Source organism: Arvicola amphibius, chromosome 8 (assembly GCF_903992535.2).
Source record: "Arvicola amphibius chromosome 8, mArvAmp1.2, whole genome shotgun sequence".
Classification (NCBI taxonomy): domain Eukaryota; kingdom Metazoa; phylum Chordata; class Mammalia; order Rodentia; family Cricetidae; genus Arvicola; species Arvicola amphibius.
Genome location: NC_052054.1, coordinates 99995213 through 100018402, shown reverse-complemented (window position 1 = coordinate 100018402; position 23190 = coordinate 99995213). Strand labels below are relative to the sequence as shown.

The window sequence follows — 23190 nt, the reverse complement described above, 5'->3', positions numbered from 1 at the left end:
AGCAGCAGTCATTGAGGTGTGAGGCACTCAGAGCAGCCTGCTAGAGACCCTGTCTCACAAATTTGTCAGTGTAATCACAGAGCCTGGGCACACACAAGGACTGGCTCATACCAAGTGCTGCTATAGGCAGCCAGGCTGCACACCAGTGTGAACAGCATCTACTCACGTGCCACTACAACTCCCAATTAAATTTCTCAGTGAGGGACAGGTGAGTGTCTGTTGTAATACTTCTTGGACTCTCTAGACATATCTAATAGTATAATCAGGGGACAGACAGCTGCATGGAAAGGAAGACTGACAGACAGGAGTTCCCAGGTACACAAGTGGCATGATCTTCTTTGCACAGATTAAAGATCTACGAGCCAGTCCTGGAGTGAGGGCTCACACTGGCTCTGTATCTAGAAGGTCACACACTCGTCTGTCCTGAGGGCCGGTAAATGAGACTTGGGTACTAGCTCTGAAGGATGGCAGCACAGGAGTCCTTTTGTTTTCCCCTGGGACATCAGTACGTTCACTGAAACAAACTAACCAATTTGGCAAGTGCTACTCACCTCACAGACCAACAACTAGAACCCTGGCCTTCAAACGGTGTGTACAAGGTGAGAACTCCCTCCAGGTCAGCTCTGACAGCTTACTTTCCCCTAAATGCTAACATTTTCGGTGACAGCATGAGCCTAGGTGAGGTGAGGACTTAACCTAAGAGGAAAGTGCTTGAAGGAACTTCCTAGGGTGGGGAGGGCTGTATCCTGCTGCTTGTCCACCAGCAGGTGGGGCCATCACCAGTTTGTTCACTGAAGTGTAACTAGCTGAGCTCCTTGCTCTTCCTCTGCTCAGCTGGGCACACTGGTGGGGAACAATCTGGAAGGCTCCAAGGCCCCAAGATGGCAGTGAGCAGCACAAAGCAGGCAGAAACATGCCATCACCACTAAAGAACAGGGCAGTTTTAAACCCACCTTCAGAGAAGCTCTGGGTATAACCCTGAAATACCAGGCAAGACAATTCTCTCACTTAGGCCCAATGGCACCCCTCGGGGAAACTAAGCCAGCCATTTAAGTCCCCCACCTCTAGGTGGCTGGGCCTAGCATGTGCAGTGTTACTGAACAGGACCACATAAAGTAATTGTGTTGGGTTGAGATACATTTGTTAGAGGTCTCAGAGTGGAGGGTGTGTATTAGGATGGGGTGGAATAGGTGGGGCTTACCTGTTCTCTGACATACCTGTGACATCCAGGGGTCGTTTTTTTAGAGCAGTGGCCACAGGGCCATCTTTCCTGCGCAACAGGGGGCTGCTCCGTCTCTCAGCTACTTTCTGCTTAAGCCTTGACCGTAATTTCAGGTTGGGTTCAGAAGCTGTTTGAAGGGAGATGTCGTTATAGCCAGGCAGACACAGCTGGGGTCATGGGCATCACATCAGTGGTTTAAAATACACACAGCTGGTAAATTTTCACTGAAGTACAACATGGAAGCAGGACTCTTCTGCTAGCTGGCTCAAGCTCCTGTTAGTCCCATTAGTGGGTGCAATGGGTTGGGACTGTGCTTTCATCTCACCCTGATGACATTACCACAGTCTCACTGTCTGATTTATTGGGCATAGCAGAAACCACTGAAGTATGACAATCACTCAGTGAGGATATCTCTTAAATAATGGTCTACTAAACATTTCACCTGGAACTTTAAAGTAGGGCTGCTCTGAAATCTGAGGAGACTCGACAAAGGCATCTTTCAGGCTGTCAACCGTGACACCACTGCAGCCTCCAAATCACAGGCTTTGTTGTTCACCTGAGGACACCCGCATCTCACAATCCACAAGCAAACACCAGCCAGATCCCTGCAGCCTCTGTGAATGCCAAATGAAACTCCGAAGCATGAGGTGTATGACTGGAACAGGCTGCTTCTCTGAACAGAAGTATACAGCTCAGACCCTGACTTTCTTTGCTGGCATTGGCTAAAGGCGCAGCTGAGGTTGGGACCTGGCTTGGTTTTTTAAACAGTTCTCCTGTAGACAGAGTCGTGTAAGTACCTGCAACTGTGAGGCTGTGATGGAACTAGTGGGAAACAGTGGGAAACCCTGATGCAAAAAGGCATGGGGCTCTTCAGCCAACAGATTCCAGAGAAGTACGGCCTGGGAGTGTCAAGCTAGCCAACCTGCCAGAACTCCCTCTGTCTATCCCGTCAAGCTTGGGCAACATGTTGATATGTGAAGTTGTGAGATGTCACCTTAGTCTCTCTGAATCCTGCAAGAAGTCCCCTACCTTCATGTGGCGCACATGAGCAGACACACACACTCACAGAGGTCAGGGTTCTGAGGAGGAGGCCTGGGGAAGCTCTGGCCGAGTAATCAACTGAATCTTCTTTAGGATAAGTACTGAGGCAAAGTGCAGATTTAAGATTCTTGGGAAGAGTGGGACTAAGCAGGTTTCCTAAACAGCTTCCCAGAGAAGTAAAGACAGGTTGGGTCTGACAGGTTCATAAGAAGAGACGAGAACCTCAAAGTGACAAAAGCTGCTCCCTTACCATAGCCAGTTTCCACACTGCAGGAAGGCCCTGCAGGTGTATACAGATGCCATAGGCATGGGCCACTGAGCTGGGTCATTTCCATGTGGCCCTATGCTAAGTGGAGTTGAGGGGAAGGCTTGGTAGGACAAGTCACAGGGTGGAAGAGCCCAGTCCATCCAGCAGTTGAGGGAGTGGAGCAAAGACTTCTTCCAGGTCTTCCTCGACTCATTCAACTGCTCTAAGATCAGCTGGGGGAAGAGTGTCTCTTAAGCCACTGTGTAAATAGCTGGGGATGAACTCAGACAGTTGAGAGAAGGAAGACAGATACAGAATATGTGTAAGCAGGTATCGCAGGAAGGCCACCAAGGCCTATGCAAATATGCCTGGAGTGCAGAAGAAAGCAGCTGGAGATTGCCAAGGGTTTGTTTCACTTTGTATAAAGATTAAAATCCTTTAAGGACTGAGATGGGCAAACTATTTGCAAAGTCAACATAAAGTAGTATAAAATCAAAGCCAGGAACGATTCAGATAGAGTTATTTGAGACTGTCATTTTAACTCAATCATGGTACCTCACACAGGAAACCTCACTCACTGTGTCTTTCATATCACCATTTCATCAGACACACAGAAGTGCGTTGAGCACTGGCAGCATCAAGGGCTGGAAGAAGTGTTCTGCAGGCCACTTCCTTGAATACCATAGGAAATTAAGGATTTCCACTTTCTCTGGAATCCTTATTATTAATATTATTCATAAGCTGGTGGTGCCTCTTAAAATTTGGAATACAACCAAACTTTAATTAAGGTTTTTCTGGAGCCTCTCTAGAGTGTAAAAAGCATTCTTTCTTTCCTCTATTCTTAGGGTGTGGGGTCTGTATGTGGGCTGGATGACAAGGCCTGAAGTCAACATGGCTGTGGCTTGGCTTCCAACAGTCCCCAGAGAAATGCAAGGACCAACAGGGGTAGGCTGAGACCTCTGGAGAAGCATCAGGGCCCTGTGGACAACCATGGAGAGCTACATGGCTGTGGTGACTACCAGTGGCTAGTGATGTAAGTGTTCTGTCACTTGTTTTGACAATCTCTGAGGGAGCATACTACCAATTTCTGGTAGGCTCCTGAGACTAGGACCACTAGCACCACCATCGGTAGGAGAAGGACAATAGTTTGCTATAGTGCTCTGGGACAGTGGTATGCACTGTTTCCTCCTGTTGACCTCTGGAGGAAGCTGTCTGGGGTATAGTCAGGGAGTCTATCCTTCAGTGAGAGCTGACTACTCTGCATTTAGGCTGTGTCTTCATCCTTCCATAGCAAGTATGTATCTATCAGGAATGCAACAAATATGAAATGGCCATTCCATCTCACACACTTCTAATACTAGTCAAGCCCTGTTAAGGCTGAGTTAAAATAAAATGTCCCTCCATTCAACTAGCAGCCCCTGGTTTCTGTTTGTTCAAAGACACGCCAAATTATACCTGACAGTCCTCTGAAACTTCCTCGTTTAGGAAGGAGTAACAAGTGAGCCTGTTCGTCTCTGTGATGCCCTGCAAATAAGCCACTATGCAAAGCTCTAGTGCAGCCTTGCTTAGAGATAACAGAAACTTGTAATTTCCCTGACTTGTTTAGTAAAAGCAGATATGCCCCTCAAACCTCACTTCTGAAGGAAGCCCAGAAAGAAGTCTCTTGCACTGCCCTGCAGGTTGAGGCTACACCCCCACTACAAAGGCTGAGATTATATAGTTCCACACCCTCTAAAGAAACCTCCAGAAAGCCCACCCTTCTTGCCATCCCAATCGTAATGTCAACAGCCACTTTAGCCCTTCTCTAAAGTCCCCATCCTCTACAACAATCACCCCCAAGAAAACCAAGAATGTCCTTGTTTGTCTTCACTTCTAGCATATTCCTCTTGTTTTGACAACAGTCTAGTCCCCTTTACAGTCTTTGTTCTTAACAGCTGATGTACAAAGCTGTGGGCCAACAGTGGTGTCCCTGCAGGACCCAGCACATCTTTCTCACAGAGACTTGCCTTCATTCTGGACACCTTGATCATCCCTGTCTGGGTGCTACCAGGAGTCATTTAGAGAGTTACATATTCACTAACCTTGGGCAGCACATCCACAGGAGCTGTCTTACTCCTGGAACTACCCTTCTGCTCTGGACTGTAGAGCAAAGCACACTCCCAAGGAGATTACCCAAGGTGCTCTGGGGATGAGGACAAGTTCTACAATGCAGGAGTACATGTATGAGACTAATTGCTTTAGGGATAAATCACACAGGGAATCTTAGGGTCATTTTAAGGAGTGTCAGAATGCAAAAGCCAGTATCCTAAACTAGCACAAGATGTCCAAGCACTACCCGTGGCTCAAAAGGGGTCCCTAGACTGCTGTCAGGATGGAAGTACTCAGGCAGCAGACTGCACACTGACCTGTTTTCCTAAGAGGGAAGTCATCTTTGGCATCATACATTCCCAAGACTGGGTGGTTGTAGGAGGCTGATACCCCACTCTGGGGCGGAGAGCTCTGGTCAAGGGAGCTGTGCTGTGTCTTCCTGGAAAAACACAAAGACAGATGTCAGTGTATCCAGGCATCCCAAGCCTTGGGATACCAAGTTTTGAAACGTGATCTTTAGTTAGTCCCTCTTCTCCAGGGTGAGGTCAGAGTAAACCAAAACAAACAAGCAACAGTACCCTATGGCCCATTCTCTGACCAGCCCTGCTCTCTGGGATTCCTAGCCCTCAGAGGGGTTGTCTTTAGGATGCAAGCAGTAGATGATCAGTGGCCCAGCCATGAGAAATTATAGGAAAGGCTTCAGGCAGTGAGATGGGGCAGCATCAATTCCTAGCAGGTGCTGGTAATGCCCACATCTGTCTATCTCCTCAAGCACAGGGCCCCTTGAGGATTTTCCTTTTGTAGAATATGTCTACCACTCATGCCCACTACAACAAATACCTCAGCTATCTCCTTTTTGGGACAGTTCAACAGCAGTTTAAATCTCTACCTTGGAAGTTACTAGAGGAAGTAAACTTCTAAGGGCCAAACACAACTTAAAAGTCCTAAAAATGGCCAGATGAGAATGGTTGCAAGTGGACAGATGCTCAGAGCAGAGAGGAGGAGGCAGGAATTTGGCTGTAGGATTAAGTAAGTCTAGGGTACTGTGGCCACCCTAGATGACCTTTAACCAAGTCTTCCTCTGAACTCTGAGAGCATGAAACAGTCTATGGTCTTGAAGACAGGAGATCTGCTTAAAGACCCGAAACACATTTGCCCATTTTCTAGCTTAGACTTTGTCAAATGATTTATTTGAATATACAGTACTCAGCATCCACACATCTGGAGTTATGTGAATCTAGAGTAGGAGCTCTCAGACATGTCAGCACAAGTATATATTTAAATATTTGAAAGCATATAATGCAAAGAATGTACTAAAGGGACTCTCAGAAACAAATCTAAGAGGGCAGCCATGAAGACTTCTTCAATGCTAAGTTACAACGGGGTCCTTGGCATCCCTTTTCTATTTCCTACAACACAGATGGGGTGTGTTTGTGTGTGTGTTAAAAAGATAGTCAACTACAGGAAAACAATTTAAATATGGTAATTAAAAGAAATGTAATAAACACAATACCATTGTTATGTTTCATGACAGGGTTTCTTCCTACTGAAGAACAGTTGGAAATCTGGTCACTCCAGATCCAGTAGATCTCCGCTTACTCATCTCACCTCTCGAGATGCTGTCAATATTAAATAAAACCCACTTTTCTGCACAGTCTGTAAATGAGCTGAAATAAGAGGCTGCTGTGGATCACCTGCCTTGAGCCAGAGCCACAGCTCCCAGTGCTGCCTACCTCGTCCTCTAGAAACACTTCCTGGAGCTGGAGCTGCAGCTGGCAGTTATGATGTACAGCCAGTGGGGCCTCTGTGGGACTCTAGAGATTGCAGAAGGAAACCTTCATGTCCTCATAACCAGCTCCCGTGTAAGAAGCAGCCCCCTTACCCATGGTTCTCGGCATTTCTCCTTTTGCATGCCAGGAACAAGCAGCCACGTGGGAAGAAATGCCAGCAGATAGCCTTGGTATGCCCTTCAAATGCCAGGCTAACACACCTCACCCTGGGATTAACTTACTAAGGAGGGATCCAAATCCTATCCCTGGCTAAATTTGTACCCCCAACTCCTATATTTCATGCCCTATCACTGATATCTATTTACACACCCACCATATAAATTTATAACTTCATACTCACCCCACACCCCGACAAAGACTCACATATCCTCATATCCCAAAGGTTAGGAACACAGAACAGTTTCTAACTCGCCCTGATTTCTAGCCTAGGATGCAAACAAAGTCGGCAGGAAGATGCTCGTTCACTGAACAGGCCTTTTCAAAGAGGAAGTTTTTGGAGCTAGAGGATGTACCTCAGTGGAAAAGTACCTGCCTAGTATGGGTAAGGCCTGGGGTTCAATTCCCAGCAGCACCAAAAAAAAAAAAAAAAAAAAAAAAAAAAAAAAAAAAAAAAAAAAAACAAAAAAAAAAAACACTCAATAAATAAACAGAATAAAAATAAAGGCAGTTCTAATATTACTGTAGATAGAAAAACAAATAGTGCTGCTTTCTTTCTAAATGCTACCTTGAATGTGGAATAAAACAACACAAAATCAAGCATTTAAATTCTATCAACAACTGACCTTTCCCATTACATCAGATTTATACCAGTGATTAAAATAAACTCGTTAATCAAGTGAAACAACACAGTCCAACAGAAATGTGTGAACTACACATGTAATTTACATTTTCTAGTAGCTACATAAAAATGAGAAAAAATTGGGTGAAATTAACTTTAGTATTCTACTTAACCTGAGATATAAAAATACTATTTCAACATATAATTAACGTGAACTTTATTCATGGGAATCCTGTGGTCTGGATTTTTTGCAAGACTAAATTTTACAGGCCTGGGAGCTAACACATGACAGCCACATTGCACTGTGGAGGCTCAGAAGTTTTAAGGCTCAAATTATGGACACTCACCTCCCTCCCTACATGGATTACCACCACCAAACAGATTTTGAACAGTCCCAATTCCAGACTGTCCCCTTTGTCCCTTTGCTGGTGATTTTCCAATATTGTTTTGCTGAGTTCAGTTTTACATGACTGGAGTGGTGAGGGGTGGCAATGTGTTTGCCCTGCTTAAGGGCACTGCGTGTAAGGTCTCCACACTGCTGCACAACTGCAGTGCACGGTGATCCAACCTATCAAGTCACTCACCTGCTACGGTCCTGAGGGTCATTTCTGTTTCAGCTGCTAGGACCACAGAGATTAAGCTTGGGTGTGTACTTGAATCCCTGGGCAAATACTGGAAAGCACACTGCTGGGCTGTAGTACCATTTGAAGATCTTCTAAAACATTTCTAATGGTATTGCACCACTTAATTTCCCCCAGCCAAATGTGCAGGAATAGTCATTCCTATTTTGCCACCACCACCACCCCCCCCCCCCATTATAGTTTAGCTAGCCCTGTAGGTGAGAAGCCACATCTCACTTGGATGGCAACTCCCACAGCTTATCTTGTGGCACACCTGTTCACATCTTTAGCACACACATGGTAAGTTGCAGCAGCCTCACACACACTTTACAGATGCACTGAAGCACTTCCTTCTAGTCTATTGCTCATGTGTTTTCTTGAAAGGTGCCTTTCAAAGAGCTGTTTTAAATGCTGATGGTGTCTGACTGTTTCTAGTAACGGGCTCGCAGCTCGGGACACTGATGAAGAGACTTCGCCAGTTCTTACACTTCAGCTCTTAAGGGTAATTTCATTGCTGGAAAGAGACCCCTCCCATCATATTTCCTTCTAAAAGTTTTGTTGGCTTGGCCCTCATGCTCAGACCTCACTGGCTTTCGGCTGTTACTGGCAATCACCACATGATGTGTGAAGCTGAGTAGTAGTTTGACTCTTTCTCTTGAAGACTGTGTTTTGCCATCATGTCTTGCAATGGGTCAGCTACTGCACATGAGGGTTGGTCAGGATCCTTACATGTTCATCAAACGCAATAAAAACAAACTGGATGGTGTGTCTGATATCAGGATCTGCCCTTTCTAGTCAGTTTACTCCCAAACTGCTTCAGGGAAGAGGGCCTTATGCAGGTTAGGATCTCCCTGGAGCAACCTGTACAGGACAAAGTTCTAGGAAAAGGCCTCCTCCTCTCCCTCTCCTCTAGGTACTATTCCTTCAATCTCTCAGTATGTACCTAATCCCTCCCCCATAAAGTCTCACCTGTAGCAGGCTACCTGCTGGCTCCTTCACAGCCCTTGTTCCTGTTGGCCTTTGTCCCAATTCCTTTCTGATTCAGCAGTCCCATCTGTTTATACAACTGTGACTGCCCCCCCCCCCAAGTGCTGTAACTCCACTCACAAATCCCACTTCCTGCAAAGGTGCCACTTGGAGCCCTGTATTTCTTGTAACAGAGTCCCCCCACCCCAAACTCCCTAGGTCCTAAACTGGACTGTTCATCTTCTTCTTCTCTGAAGGTGATCCCCCTGCTCCCTGGTGTGAGGACAATCTTTTAACAAGTTGGCACCAAACCTGCCCTAAGCAGTTCTCCTTTTCCAAGTCCGGCTCTCTCTCCTATACCCGGTCTAGTCCTGCTGCCCTCTCCAGCTTGCATCCTTGTGTCCACCTCCAATCACTAACCCAACTGCTATCGTTGGCTGCAACTCCCGGACCATTCTTGTAGGACAATGGAGCCTCTGCATGGCAGAAGCCCAGGCTGACCTCTCTAGCAGAGGCTGCAGACCACACCACAGGCTAAGGTTCTCTCTGGCTCTTCACCTGCCCCCCCCCCCCATGACCACCCATCACTACTCCTCATGGGCCACCTGCCTCACACTCTTCTAAGATACATGAAGACCAGTAGTGTACTTTAGTTGCTTTGCAGTGTATGCAGCTACAGAGCAAGTAAATGACAATGAAGAACCTCACTGTACAAATGCACCTCCCCAGGTTGTGTCGTGGTAACGGAAGTCATCTATACAAATAAATGGACCATTTCAGTGGGATCAGTGGGGTTTTAGTAGAAACAGTAGGCCATTTTGAAACTAGCAGAGCTATTTTTTCTCTTGAATGAAATTAATGACTACATTTTGATTTAGGAAAACTATCCTATTGCGTCTTTCTAGCAATGAAATGACCCTTAAGAGCAACATAACATAATTTCAAATTAGCCATGTGTTTCATGTGAGAACTGGCCAAGTCTCCTCAGTGGGCTCTATACTATACCACAAATGGCCCACGCTCAAGCCTTGTTTAGCCTGGACAAGTTAGCTGCTTGTATCTCTTGGCACAGACAAGATCCTGCTTTGGTCAGCTCACTATGCAAGCTCTGACCCAGGCTGATAGCTCTTCCAAATTCTCTCCAACTCTCCCAAGGACTCAGTAACTAATCATAAAGATGTTGTCAGGCCAGGCCGTTGTGGTGCATGCCTTTAATCCCAGAACTCAGGAGGCAGAGGCAGGAGAATCTCTGTGAGTCTGAGGCCAGCCTGCTCCACAAAGTGAGTTCCAGGACACAGTGAAACTCAGCCTCAAAAAAAAAAAAAAAAAAAAAAAAAAAAAAAAAAAAAAAAAAAAAAAAAAAAAAAAAAAAAGGGGGGGAGAAAAGAAGAGGAAAACTCAAACTCCCCAACAGGCATTGTATATGTTCAAAAATGACAGTATAGGCTCAGCTCAAACTGGACTATACAGAAGGACTGCTAAAAGCCTACAGTCAGCATTCCTTAGGAACCTGTGAAAAGGGTTTCTGCCCACAAAAAGAGTCATTTCCATTATCTTCCCTTGACTCTGGAAAAGGAGACATAGGGCTGTCCATTGACATAGTGCACATCAAAGTCCCTGCCAGCCTCCAGACTCCTTTAGTCCCTATTCATATTTGATATTTGTTATGCATTTCAAAGTTCACTCTAGCCTCCTGGCCCTTCTCACCTCCCCCACTGCTTCTCCTTCTCTATATAATGCAATGTTTCACCCCCTACCCTCTTCATTCTTGCTTCCCTGTCCAGTTTTCTTCTTTTTCTCTTTGCTCTGGATAATTCCAGATGCCTCTCACCCCCTAACACCCACAAACACACACAATATAAAACCATTGCCCTAACCACAGACCATCCATTTCATTGGTTTCTTTACTGTGCTAATGCCAAAGTGCTTTCAGACTCTGATTAAGCATTAGATTAGAGTTGAGTAAGCAACAGTGGATAATTAGGACAGAAGTCCTCTGCAAGTGTTTAAGAATAGTGACTTGGTACTCTTAAGATATCCACCCCTCATCTGGCTGACAGTACACACACTATCTCCAGACCTCCTCCCTTCAGATCTCGTTATAGAGCTTTGGGGGTTCAGCATCTCTATGACCCCTACATTAGAAGGTCTTTGAAAAACTGGATCCTCTCAAACCTGTCCATAGAGAGCTGAGTATGCAAAGCTCCCAAAGAGGAGGCCCAGGTCACTTACCCATACCAGTAGCGGGGATCACTGGAAATGCAGTGGTTCAGGTTCCGGTGAGCCAGTGCCTTCTTCTTGTTGAGAACAAACTCCTGCAGCTTCATCTTCACCTCGGTGCTTGCTACAGCACCTGGGAGGAATATCAGAGTGAGACGGAGGGGAGAAATATGGAGCAGGGAGTGCAAGGTACAAGGCAGGAGGAGTGAGCTCCCTCTGCAGGGCTCTCCCAAGGCCAGGGAACTTTACGGGGAGGTCTTGTCTCCAAATACTGCATGACTGCAGTCTACTGAAACACAGACTTCAGCAAGGGAAAGGCTTCTGTTAGCAAACACAACTTATATCTGCCAGGAGTTTGCATATCCCTGCATTAAGTTTCAGAGCCAAGTGCTAGAGGCATGGTGGTTCCAGTTTCTCTTCTGAACAAGCAGCAAACCCTAAAACAGAGTTCCATGCAAATAGAATTTCATACACGGCCACCCAGAGGGACAAGGTCTGATCTACTGGAAAGCTGGATAGTGTCCTACATATATGATGCACATGGCTTTGCTAGCATCCAGTGCAGCCCTGTCCCCCTCTGCCGGGTGCTACACACTTTCTGGCGAGCAGTACTGTCATTTCACTCAGTGGAGGTTGTGTATCCCAGGCCTTTCTTGTGGTATGATGACTGTTGCTGAAAGCTGTGTTAAAGAAAACGGCAAGATCCTAGAAATGGACTACACCTGCATGCCCCAACTGGCCATGCACAGATCTACTGCAGATACCTTAGTACTGTGCCCACCCATCCTTCTGAAGAATACATTAAGGACTCCTATGATTACTATCATACAGTATCCAGGCACCATCTTGAATGATCCCCAATACTTCATGTAGCACATAGGACCAAGAGTAATCCCATCACACAAACAGCATCAAGATATTTTGTAAAAGTTAACACATTTTACAAAATGTCTCTACATGTTGACACCCTACTCCATCCACCAGGCATCAAGAGTACACACCCTCTTCCCAGAACTCAGGGTTAGCTCCCTGCATGCAGATACTCCACTGAACCGAGGAGCTCTAGACAGTTGTGGGACCTATACTTACTATACTATCTTTGCTTTATTTAATCTCCTGGCTCAGTTCGTGTGTGTGTGTGTGTGTGTGTGTGGGTGTGTGCGCATGAGAGAGAGAATGAGAGCGAGCGCGCGCGAGAGTTATTTGAGTTATTTAGCTGCTTTTATAATTTATTGAGAGCCTACATATTTGAACTGTACAAGAAAAACTATAAGCAGGTATTCTCAGGCCCAGAGGTTGGGTGAGGGTCTAGAGAGGTCAAGGGCACACATCTACCCCAGTCTCATTTCCTTTCAAAATCTGGACAGTCTGATGCCCTGCACTACTTTTTATGGAGTCTATTCTAGGTTTTCCTTTGCCACTGCACACCATAACTTCCTTCCACTTTTTAAAAGCTTTGCCATTGATTTTTTTTTCCAAAGTTGGATAATCATCAGGGGTAGGGTGCTGAGGTTCTTGACTGGCGCTAGTGAACCCCTAGGTTCAATCCCCAAGACACTAACCAAAAAGATAATTCTTTCAGCTAGCCTTTTGTTCTTATCCTGTATTTGTTAGTATCATTTTCCTGGTTTACTCTGTAGGCTCTAGTGCCATTTCAGCAAAGGAACTGTAAGTGGCTACTACCACTAAGAAAGAGTGTCTCCTTCTGACCTTCAATTCAACACGTGCCCAAGGCAGGGTTATTGCTGGGTGGGCACTCTGGTCCTGCACATGGAGGGTGGGAGAATCTGCAGACCCTCTCACAGGAAACCACCATACTTAAATCCTAGTCACCTGCATTCTAGTCTGTCTGTCAGTGCATGGACTTAGAAGGATCCTGTTTGTGGAAATGTTTGCTCAACATGTGATACTACTGAAAGCAACAGGTTAACACTGAACAGAAACATAAGCAATAGAAACCAAGAAAAGAATAATGCTTGTAAAAACACTAAGTATCTTTACAATTACCAATAAAGGAAGTGCCCTGTGGTATGGTGGGGGAAGAGAGCAAGTCCACAGAAGAGCTACTTTAAAGAGAAATGCAAGCCCAGATATAAAGAAAACTTAATATCACTGCTAAACATATGAAAAATGAAATTATCACTTTCACCATTACAATGCTATTTACTACTACTACTACTACTACTACTACTACTACTACTACTACTACTACTACGGGGGATGCTGCTGACAGACCATATGATGGTGATGACATTAACAATAAAGGCTTAGAGAGCCACCTCTCTCTTTCCAAACTGATGCCCAGAAGGATAAGGGACAGAAAGCTACGTAGGTAAGCAATGATTTTTTGGTATGCAGGAGGAGAAAGGCCTGTAACTTCCACAAACCAGCACCTGCTAGCACCCCTCCTCACAAAATGGGAGGCTCTATAGCAGTTACTGAATCTAAGAGCGCTCACAGAGCTGGTCCTGGCTGAGCCTTGTGGTCCTTGTGAGCCACATCCTCACCCTGACTCCACAGCATCACCTGAGTGAATGGTGATGTGGGACAGCAGCCAGGTGGCGAGGCTGAAGTTTTCAGGGTTCAAGGTTCAGCACCAACTTGGCCTGCAGATGACACCATCAAAGCAACCGCAGAGGCACAATTTCTGAAGTTCAGAAGGAATCATCTTGATTCTTAGATTCCACAAGAGAATTCAAAAGTACAGTTTTGTTCCGCCTACTCTGTTTCACTACTGCTGGCTCAAGCTCTCTTTCCACATATTTCTCTAATAGAGGAAAAGTTCTAGAATCAAAAACATAATAATGAATAACAAAATTGTATTCATATTCTTTTAGCCATATCCATACTGGTTATCACTTATCCACAGGACAGATTTTCAGAGCTCCTGAGATGTGTCAGCACTGTCCCAACCAGTGGTGACACTACTCACATACCAGCAGGCACCAAGTTGAGGTCTGAGTAAGTAGTCAATCCATGTTGAAAGAGCGAAGAAATAGCAGACCTGGATGGTGATGGGGTATGTGGGCAGGCCCATGGGAGGGCAGGAGACCCAGCAAGCCGGGCACAGTGCTGACCAGCCTGGCATGGAGGTACAACTTGGCTTCTACCTGATATTTACTCTTTCTCATCTTTCCTATGCCTGGGGGGAAGGCATGGATTCACAAATAGGACAAAGGATCACCCTTAGGATTGGGTACCGACCTCAGACCCCAGACTTTATATCTGTGTCTCTCTATTGCAGTGCTGAAGACGGAATCCAGGCAAGGCATACTGCACAACAGGCCATGTGCTCTGTCACTGAATACCACCCAGCCTGGCATCACTTGCAGCCAAAGGCACACCATGATGCCATGCTATCTGAACTCTGTCCATTGCTTGGAACTGAATGGCTAGCAGATACTTCAGATTCCCAAGTGTCTCCAAATGGGAACACAGTTGACAAAGGTAGTGCTGTTGTTACCTGAGAGGGAAAATGTATGTACTCTTATGAACTCACTGTCGGTCAAAGGAAATTCATTATTTCTTACCAATAAGTAAAATGAAGTATGATTAAGAATTAATGTTTAACACTGTAAATGTTTAAAGATGTATACAAGATTCGTTAAATAATGAATAAAGTCAGTTAAACAAAACCTTAAGAAAGGAGATAATGAACACTTTGCACTGGTTTTTCAAACGTTTAGAAACTGAAGGTGCCTCCTGCCATTTGCATCTGATGGCATAAACAAGAATCTCCTTCATGGCTGAGCTGTCTAGGCCCGACATAAGAGCATCTCCCAGTGTTGGTCTGTTGGCTGCTTTCTCCCCACAGGACAGCATTCTTAGGGCTTCGAAGCCTATGCAAGCTTGCCAAAAACTCAACTGTGCAGTTTATTATTAATAATAAAACCTGACCACCCAAATCCACAAAGTGAAAACCACGGCTGCTGCCTGTGATGGGACTGGAGTGCAGCTGAGAACATTCCAACACCAGGTCAACAAAGGGCGGGGCTTAGCACACAGCACAGAAATCGTTTCTGACTCATAAACAAACCTGAGATGTTTTCTGAAGTCGTATTCTGTGAGCCTTGAGATAATATTTTTATTGGACCATTTTTGTAAGCTCTGAGAAAGTAATTTAGACTGAGTAGCTTTTCAGCAACTAGAAAAATTGTTATTTGTTGGTTGGTTGTAGCACAGATTGACTGGCTAATGTTAAAAATTTGAACTGTAATCTTTCGATAAATAACCACTATTTCCCCTACTCCAAAACAACAGCAGCAAACCTAGTAAATAGGATACACACCGAGTCACACATGAACCACGAACGAGGGAGGGAGTGGCCAGTCCCAGAGCTGGGATGAGTCTAGCCGAGGCATTGTGCCAGTGGCCCTGGGATGCGTACATGTACTCTATAGGGCAGAACCACCCTACATGCACACAGTCAAGTCCCTCACAGACTCCTATGAGGACAAGGTGATCGTTTCCCAGCAGAAGGCAGCCCTCCAAGAAGAGCGCTAGGCAGGCCATGAACCGCCTTCCTTGGAGCCATAAGGCTTGTCCAGACCTCAGCATTCAGCACTGGCTGCACTTGAGAGCTGCTAAGGAGTCTAAAACGAGATTACTGGCCACAGGTTCACTGCAGGTCAATTCACTAGAGTGGCTGCCCTGAAAGTGACAAGTGTCAAAACAGTCAACTACAGAGGCCAAATCTGCATGTGCTACAGTTAGTTCCCAAGAGGTCTGCACTTCACCTCACAAAGGCCTTTAGTTGCCTTTAAAGAATTTGTTCCCTGAGGACACAACTGAGTGAGATATGACAGTGTCTGGGTACATTATTCAGGTTTAGCATTTCCTTCCAAAGAGTGGCAAGGAAACTACCTTGAAATTCTATCAGCTAAAGTAAAAAAGATTAAATATGTTCATATTTCAAGAGTGGAACATCACATTACTGATGATTCTAAATGTTAATTTTGTACACAAAACAATTTCTTAGAATTTAGAAATCATGAAATAGAGAAAAACTGACAAGAGAGTAAATTAGCAATGAACTTAAAATATGTTTTGAAACCATTAATTTTAAAAATATACAAAATTACACTGGCATAATAGAATACTTCTCAATTTAAATTTAGAATTAATTTGACATAATAACAATCTTTACACTAAAGATAAGTTTGAAAGTGAATTAAAATGGATTAAATTTATTTGACAGTCATTTAGTTCCTTTTAAAACATAAGGACCTTGTTTTAGGAAAGTCTTCCTTGCAAAACATTTATTTATTTATTTATTTATTTATTTATTTATTTATTTATTTATTATGCATACAATATTCTGTCTGTGTGTATGCCTGAAGGCCAGAAGAGGGCACCAGACCTCATTACAGATGGTTGTGAGCCACCATGTGGTTGCTGAGAATTGAACTCAGGACCTTTGAAAGAGCAGGCAATGCTCTTAACCACTGAGCCATCTCTCCAGCCCCCTGTAAATACTTCTAATCTAATGAGGATTCATTAAAGGCAAGATGTCAATTATGCTACCTAAAGCTTACATTAAGGCAAACCTCCAAGCCTAAATATGTTCTTTCAATGCAGGTAAGATGCAGATCACAAAAAGAATAAAGGGAAGGAAGAGTACAGAGAGGTGAGGACACCGGACTGTAAGGACCACTACTTCGGGGATTCGAACAGGTTAATCAGGTCAAACCTACTAGGAATGGTTAGGAGACTTGCAGGCCTCTACAGTCTCTGCAGGCAGCCCAGGGACACTGGGGGATCTGGGATTCAGGGTTAAACTGGAGGGAGGGAGGGGGAGAGAGGGGGGGGGAGGGAGGAGAGGGGGAGAGAGAAGGGGGGGAGGCCACCTTGGCCAATGGTTTCTCTGCAGGTACCCATGGATCAGAGAACAGGTGGCCCAAGGAACCAGGGCAACAAAATCTGGACTGCAATGAGAAGGAAAGACACAGGAAGCCTCATAAGCTCTGAAGCAGGCCCCAGAGTACACCTTCTGTGCTTAAGTAGGCCTGACACTCACTTCTGATCAGCTTAGAACCATGCACCAAGATGATTAAAAATGTTTTAATGCATCTGGGTAACTGCATAAAGCAAAGAGGAAACCCAATCTCTAAGCCTGAACCATATCTCAGCTCCTCATTCATAGACCAACACTAGGATGAGACTCTGGCAATGGGAGAGGTGAGAAGAAGGGAGGAGCAAGCGCAACAGGGACGAAGGACCCAGCCAGAGGGGCTACACTAAAATAACTGGACTATGCATGGTAGAAATCTCATAGAAACTAGCTATCTAGCAAATTAAAAATCCATGAGATGAGTTTAACAGCAGTTTACGTCACAGGAAATTTTCAAATTAGCACAGTGGTCATCTGACTAGAATAAATTATCAAAAGGAAGCAAACTGAAAAAACATAGGGGTCATAGAAAATGGCTTTAACGTGTGAAACTAAAGTCTCAGGTAGCGAAAGGGCAGTATTTCTTCTGAGAAAAAAGATGAGACCAGTCAGTCCTAAGATTTTATAAAAATATTAAATCACAGATATAAGACTATGAATACCAAGGAAAACAAAGAAAACTGCAGTTTAAAAGTATATCTGAGAAATACTACAAACAAGAGGGACTTTTTATTTTTTGGTTTTTGAGACAGAGTTTCTCTGTGTAACAGTCCTGGCTGTTTTCAAACTTGCTTTGTAGCCCTGAACTCACAGTGATCCACCTGTTGCTGCCTCTGCCTCCTGAGTGCTGGGATTAAAGGTGTGTGCCACCACTGCCTGGCTGAAGAGAGAGTCTTAAAAGTAGCTAGATAACCTAAATGCCTCTCAACCGAAGAATGGATGAAGAAAATGTGGTATATTTTACACAATGGAGTACTACACAGCAGTAAAAAACAAAACAAAACTAATGACATCTTGAAATCTGCATGCAAATGGGTGGATCTAGAAAATTTCATATTAAGTGAGGGAACCCAGACCCAGAAAGACAAATATCATAGGTACTCACTCATTAGTGGTTTTTAGACATAAAGCAAAGAAAAATTGCCCTATAATTCACAACCACAGAGAACCTAGAGAGACATACATGGATCTAATGTACATGGTAAGTAGAAAAAGGCAAGATTGCCTGAGTAAATTGGAAGCATGGGGACCATGCAAGAGGGCAGAAGAGGAAAGAGGAAGAAGGTAGGGGAGTGGAGAAAATATATAGCTCAATAAAAGCAAACAAAGAAAACAAACAAAAAAGTAGAAAGACAAAAAGACTATCTCTGAGCAAGAAACAACAGGAATTATAGTAATTTTTGAAGGGAATATGATCTTCAGAGTGCTAAGAGAAAATAAATAAAAACCTAGTAATCTATATTCAGTAAAATTAACCTTCCAGGATTAGGGAAATGACATTTTAGACAAAAATTCATCACCACTAGATTCCATTAAAGAAACTGACAGAAAATCATCCCAGGTGAACGTCCACATGTGGAGATGCATCCAACCTGAAAATAGAAGTGTGAGTCCTAACTGAATCCACAACAATCTTGAATTTAAGTGAGATTAGATTTGATGGAGTCAAGTCAGCTATGATACCCACAACTGTGATCAGTAAAGGAATGGCAGAATAATAGTTTCCAAGTTGGTGGAAAAACAAAACTATATCATTAAATCTAGAGCAAGAAAATGGAACAAAAGAGGCTGATAATTAGGGTTTGTAAAGTACACTGACATACTTAAGTACAAACATATCAGTAGTTCTATCAAATATAAATGAAAAACTCAAAGACAAATGTTAGACTACTTACTGAATACAGATACTGTTGTTCTTAGAGGAAAATTTATAGCTTTACATTCAGATTTCAGAAGAGAAGGTTGGAATCAATCATTTAGATATGTAACTCATAAAGCAAGAAAGTCACAAACCCAAAGAAAACAGAAGACAGGGAAAGAATAAGGTTAGTAGAAAAAAATGAAATAGAAATATATTCATAAGACTTTCTATAAAGCCAAAACTAGATTCCTAAATAGACTAATGTAACTGAGACTAAAGAAGAAAATTAATGGAACCAAACAACCATCAATAAGAGACGGTGCATACACGCAATATTAAGGATGTAAAATGGGAAAGCACCATAGTTCCTACCGAACAGAGAGAAAAGGATGATTAGCCCAAGTGCAGTACTGTCATAACGCCAAGCCTAGCAAGGCATTTCAAGAAGGAAAACACTTGTCAATATCTCTTGCAAATATAGTTGCAGATATACAAAATATGAGCCAACCAAGTGTATATAATGCTTTATGGTCAAGGTGAGAGAGGCTATTTATTATAAAAATGTTAGATAGGATTTCTTTCCAAATAGATATATTTACCACATTAACTAAATATGTCAGAAAAAAATCATATGATTACCTCAAAAAGTGCTGAAATATCCGATAAAAATCAATACCCATGCATATTCAAAGTTATGACAAACTAGCAAAGGAGGGTAACTTGGTAAAACAAATAGGCAATGAATAATCCCTCTGGAAAATGTGGTCTGCAAGAACAAAAGGAAGCCAGACTGCCATCTTTAACCCATCATTCTAATGGAATCCTAGCTAGGTCAGTCAAGGAAAAGATGGAAAAGACACAAGGGCATTTTGATCAGGAAGGAAGAAACAAAACTGTCAGTATTTATGGATACTTCTATAGGCTGAAAACCTGAACCACCCTGCTGATAATTAGAACATGAGTTTAGCATGGTTGCTGGGCACATAATCAAGAGTCAGCAGGTTGCTGACTGCTTTTCAAAATTGTCAAACCAATCTATGCACAATAGTGTTAAACCAATCAGTTGGCCTGAAATATGCCTGCTAAACTGCACGCAAGTCTCCTGCACATACAATCTTAATGTTTTGCTAAGAAAAAAATTAAAAGGCCCAAAGAATACTGAGAGGTTAGGAATAATTAATGCTGTAAAATATCACATCTCACTTCCAGGATAGAGAGTCAGTCCAAGTATCAGGCAAACCCAAGACATGTGGATGGCAATAACCAATTTCAAGACTTTTCAGTGAAAACACTAAGTGTCAAGAGTAGGAAAGTTGGTGGTGAAACCCCACTGCTCTGGTGCAGTCCCCAGCAGCTGGCCAGCAGATGAGAGACTTGTGGGCAGACCACACAACAAATGCTACTAACCACTGAGCTCGATTCCCACAAGACCCACTCCGATGCCCACCCCTACCTACCTCAGCATCCTCCCTGTGGACAGCCCTCTCATACCAGCAAAACCCAAAGGGAAACACACACATACACACAGACACACACACACTACCCCCATGACCACCAAAACAAACAAAAAAAATCAGGAATCAACAATCACTCTTAATATCAATGGACTCAATTTGCCTATAAAAAGACACAGGGTAACAGAATTGATATAAAAGCAGGATCCATCCATCTGCTGCATACAAGAAACACACCTCAAATTCAAAGAAAGGTAGTACCTCAGAGTACTAAAAAGATTTTCCAATCAAATAGACCTAAGAAGCAAGCTGGTGCAGTTATCCTAATATCTAACAAAATAGACTTCAAACTAAAATTAATCAAAAGAGATGGAGAAGGACATTTCATATTCATCGAAGGAAAAGAATCTATCAAGATGAGGTTTCAATTCTGAACATTTATACCCCCAATACAAGGGCACCCACATTTGTAGAAGAAACATTACTAAAGCTTAAATCACACATCAAACCCAACACATTAATAATGGGAGACTTCAACACCCCACTCATACCAATAGACAGGTCTACCAAACAGAAACTTAACAGAGAAATAAGGAGAACTAACAGATGTTATGACTCAAATAGACTTAACAGATATCTATAGAACATTTAACCCAAACACAAAGATACCTCCTGGAACCTTCTCTAAAACTGACCACATACTCAGTCACAAAGCAAATATCAATAGACACACTAGCCATGCGCGCGCGCGCGCACACACCCACCCACACCCACACACACACACACACACACACAAATTGGAATGACCCCCTGTATCTTATCATATTTCCAATGGGTTAAAGTTAGAAATCAACAACACAAACTACAGAAAGCCTACAAACTTATGGAAACTGAACATCTCTCAACTGAATTACCACTGGGTCAAGGAAGAAATAAAGAAAGAAATTAAAGACTTTCTGGATTTCAATGAAAACGAATGCACAATATACCCAAACTTATGGGACACTATGAAAGCAGTGATAAGAGGAAAGTTCGTAGCACTAAGTGCACACATAAAGAACTTGGAGACATCTCACCCTAGAGATTTAACAGCAGACTGACAGCTCTAGAACAAAAAGAAGCAGATTCATCCAAGAGTACAGCAGGAAAAAAAAATGAAACTCAGGGCTGAAATAAACAAAATAGAAACAAAGAGAACAACACAAAGTATCAAAGAAACAAAGAATTGGCTCTTTGAAAAAAAATCAACATGACAAATAAACCCTTATCCAAACTAACCAAAAGGCAGAGAGAGAATATCCAAATTAACAAAACAGAAATGAAAAGGGGAACATAACAACAGATACTGAGGAAATCCAGAGGATCATTAGGTCATATTTCAAAAACCCGAACTCCACAAAACTGGAAAATCTAAAAGAGATGGACAATTTTCTGGAAAGGAACCACATACCAAAATGAAATCAAGACCAGATAAACAATTTAAATAAACTTATAATCCCTAAGGAAATAGAAGTAGTCATTAAAAGTCTTCCAACCAAAAAAAAGCCCAGGGCCAGATGGTTTCAAATGTTCAAATAAGAGCTAATACCAATGCTCCTCAAATTGTTCCACACAATAGAAACAGAAGGAACATTACCAAATTCTTTTTATGAGGCTACAGTTACCCTGATACTGAAACCACACAAAGACTCAACCAAGAAAGAGAATTACAGATCATTCTCCTTCATGAACATTAATGCAAAAACACTCAATAAAATACTGGCATATTGACTCCAAGAACACATTAAAAAAAATCATCCACCATGGATCAAGTTGGCTTCATCCCAGAGATGCAGGGATGGTTCAACATATGAAAATCAATGTGATCTACCATATAAATAAACTGAAAGAAAAAAACCATATGATCATTTCATTAGATGCTGAAAAAGCATTCAACAAAAACAAACACCCTTTCATGATAAAGGTTTTGGAGAGATTAGGGATACAAGGAACATATCTAAACATAATAAAAGCAATATACAGCAAATCAGCAACCAATATCAAATTAAATGGAGAGAAACTCAAAGAAATTCCATTAAAATCAGGAACAAGACAAGGCTGTCCACTCCTCATCTATTCAACATAGTACTCAAAGTTCTGGCTAGAGCAATAAGACAACAAAAGGAGATCAAGGGGATACAAACTGGAAAGGAAAAAAAAATCAAACTTCTGTTATTTGCAGATGATATGCTTCGATACATAAGTGATCCCAAAAATTCTACAAGGAAACTCCTACAGTTGATAAATATCTTCAGTAATGTGGTAGGATACAAGATCAACTCAAAAAAAAAATCAGTAGCCTTCCTATATACAAATGATAAAGAAGCTGAAAGAGAAAGCAAAGAAATATCGCCCTTTACAATAGCCACAAATAATATAAAATATCTTGGGATAATTTTAACCAAACAAGTGAAAGATCTAAATGACAAGAACTTTAAGTCTTTGAAGAAAAAAAATTAAAGAATTAAAGAAGGCATCAGAAAATGGATAGCTCTCCTATGCTCGTGATAGGATGAACATAGTAGAAATGGAAAACTTACCAAAAGCTATCTATAGATTCAATGTAATCCCCATCAAAACCAGAACACAATTCTTCACAGAGCTTAAAAGAACAATACTCAACTTTATACGGAAAAACAAAAAACCCAGGATAGCCAAAACAATCCTGTACAATAAAGGAACTTCTGGAAGCATCATCATCCCTGATGTTAAGTTCTACTATAGAGCTATAGTAATAAAAACAGCTTGGTATTGGCATTAAAACAGACATGTGGATCAATGGAATCTAATTGAAGACCCTGATGTAAATCCACACATTTGTGATCACCTTATTTTTGACAAAGAAGCCAAAATTGCACAACGGAATAAAGAAAACATCTTCAGCAAATAGTGCTGGCATACTGGGTAACTGCATGTTGATGAATGCAAATCGATATAAATGTATCACCCTGCATAAAACTCAAGTCCCAGTAGA

General features: G+C 42.7%; 1 protein-coding gene across 8 annotated transcripts in view; it reads right to left on the bottom strand.

The window, feature by feature from the left end:
- Hdac4 (histone deacetylase 4) overlaps window positions 1-23190 on the bottom strand; it is a 262695-nt gene that overhangs the window by 63153 nt on the left and 176352 nt on the right. For all 8 annotated transcript variants that reach the window (XM_038339151.1, XM_038339150.1, XM_038339154.1 and 5 more), the window contains 3 exons: window positions 10985-11105; window positions 4916-5037; window positions 1218-1349 (listed from right to left, as the gene is read on the bottom strand). In XM_038339151.1, coding sequence (XP_038195079.1) covers window positions 1218-1349; window positions 4916-5037; window positions 10985-11105 — 375 coding nt within the window. The remainder of the gene's footprint in view (window positions 1-1217; window positions 1350-4915; window positions 5038-10984; window positions 11106-23190) is intronic.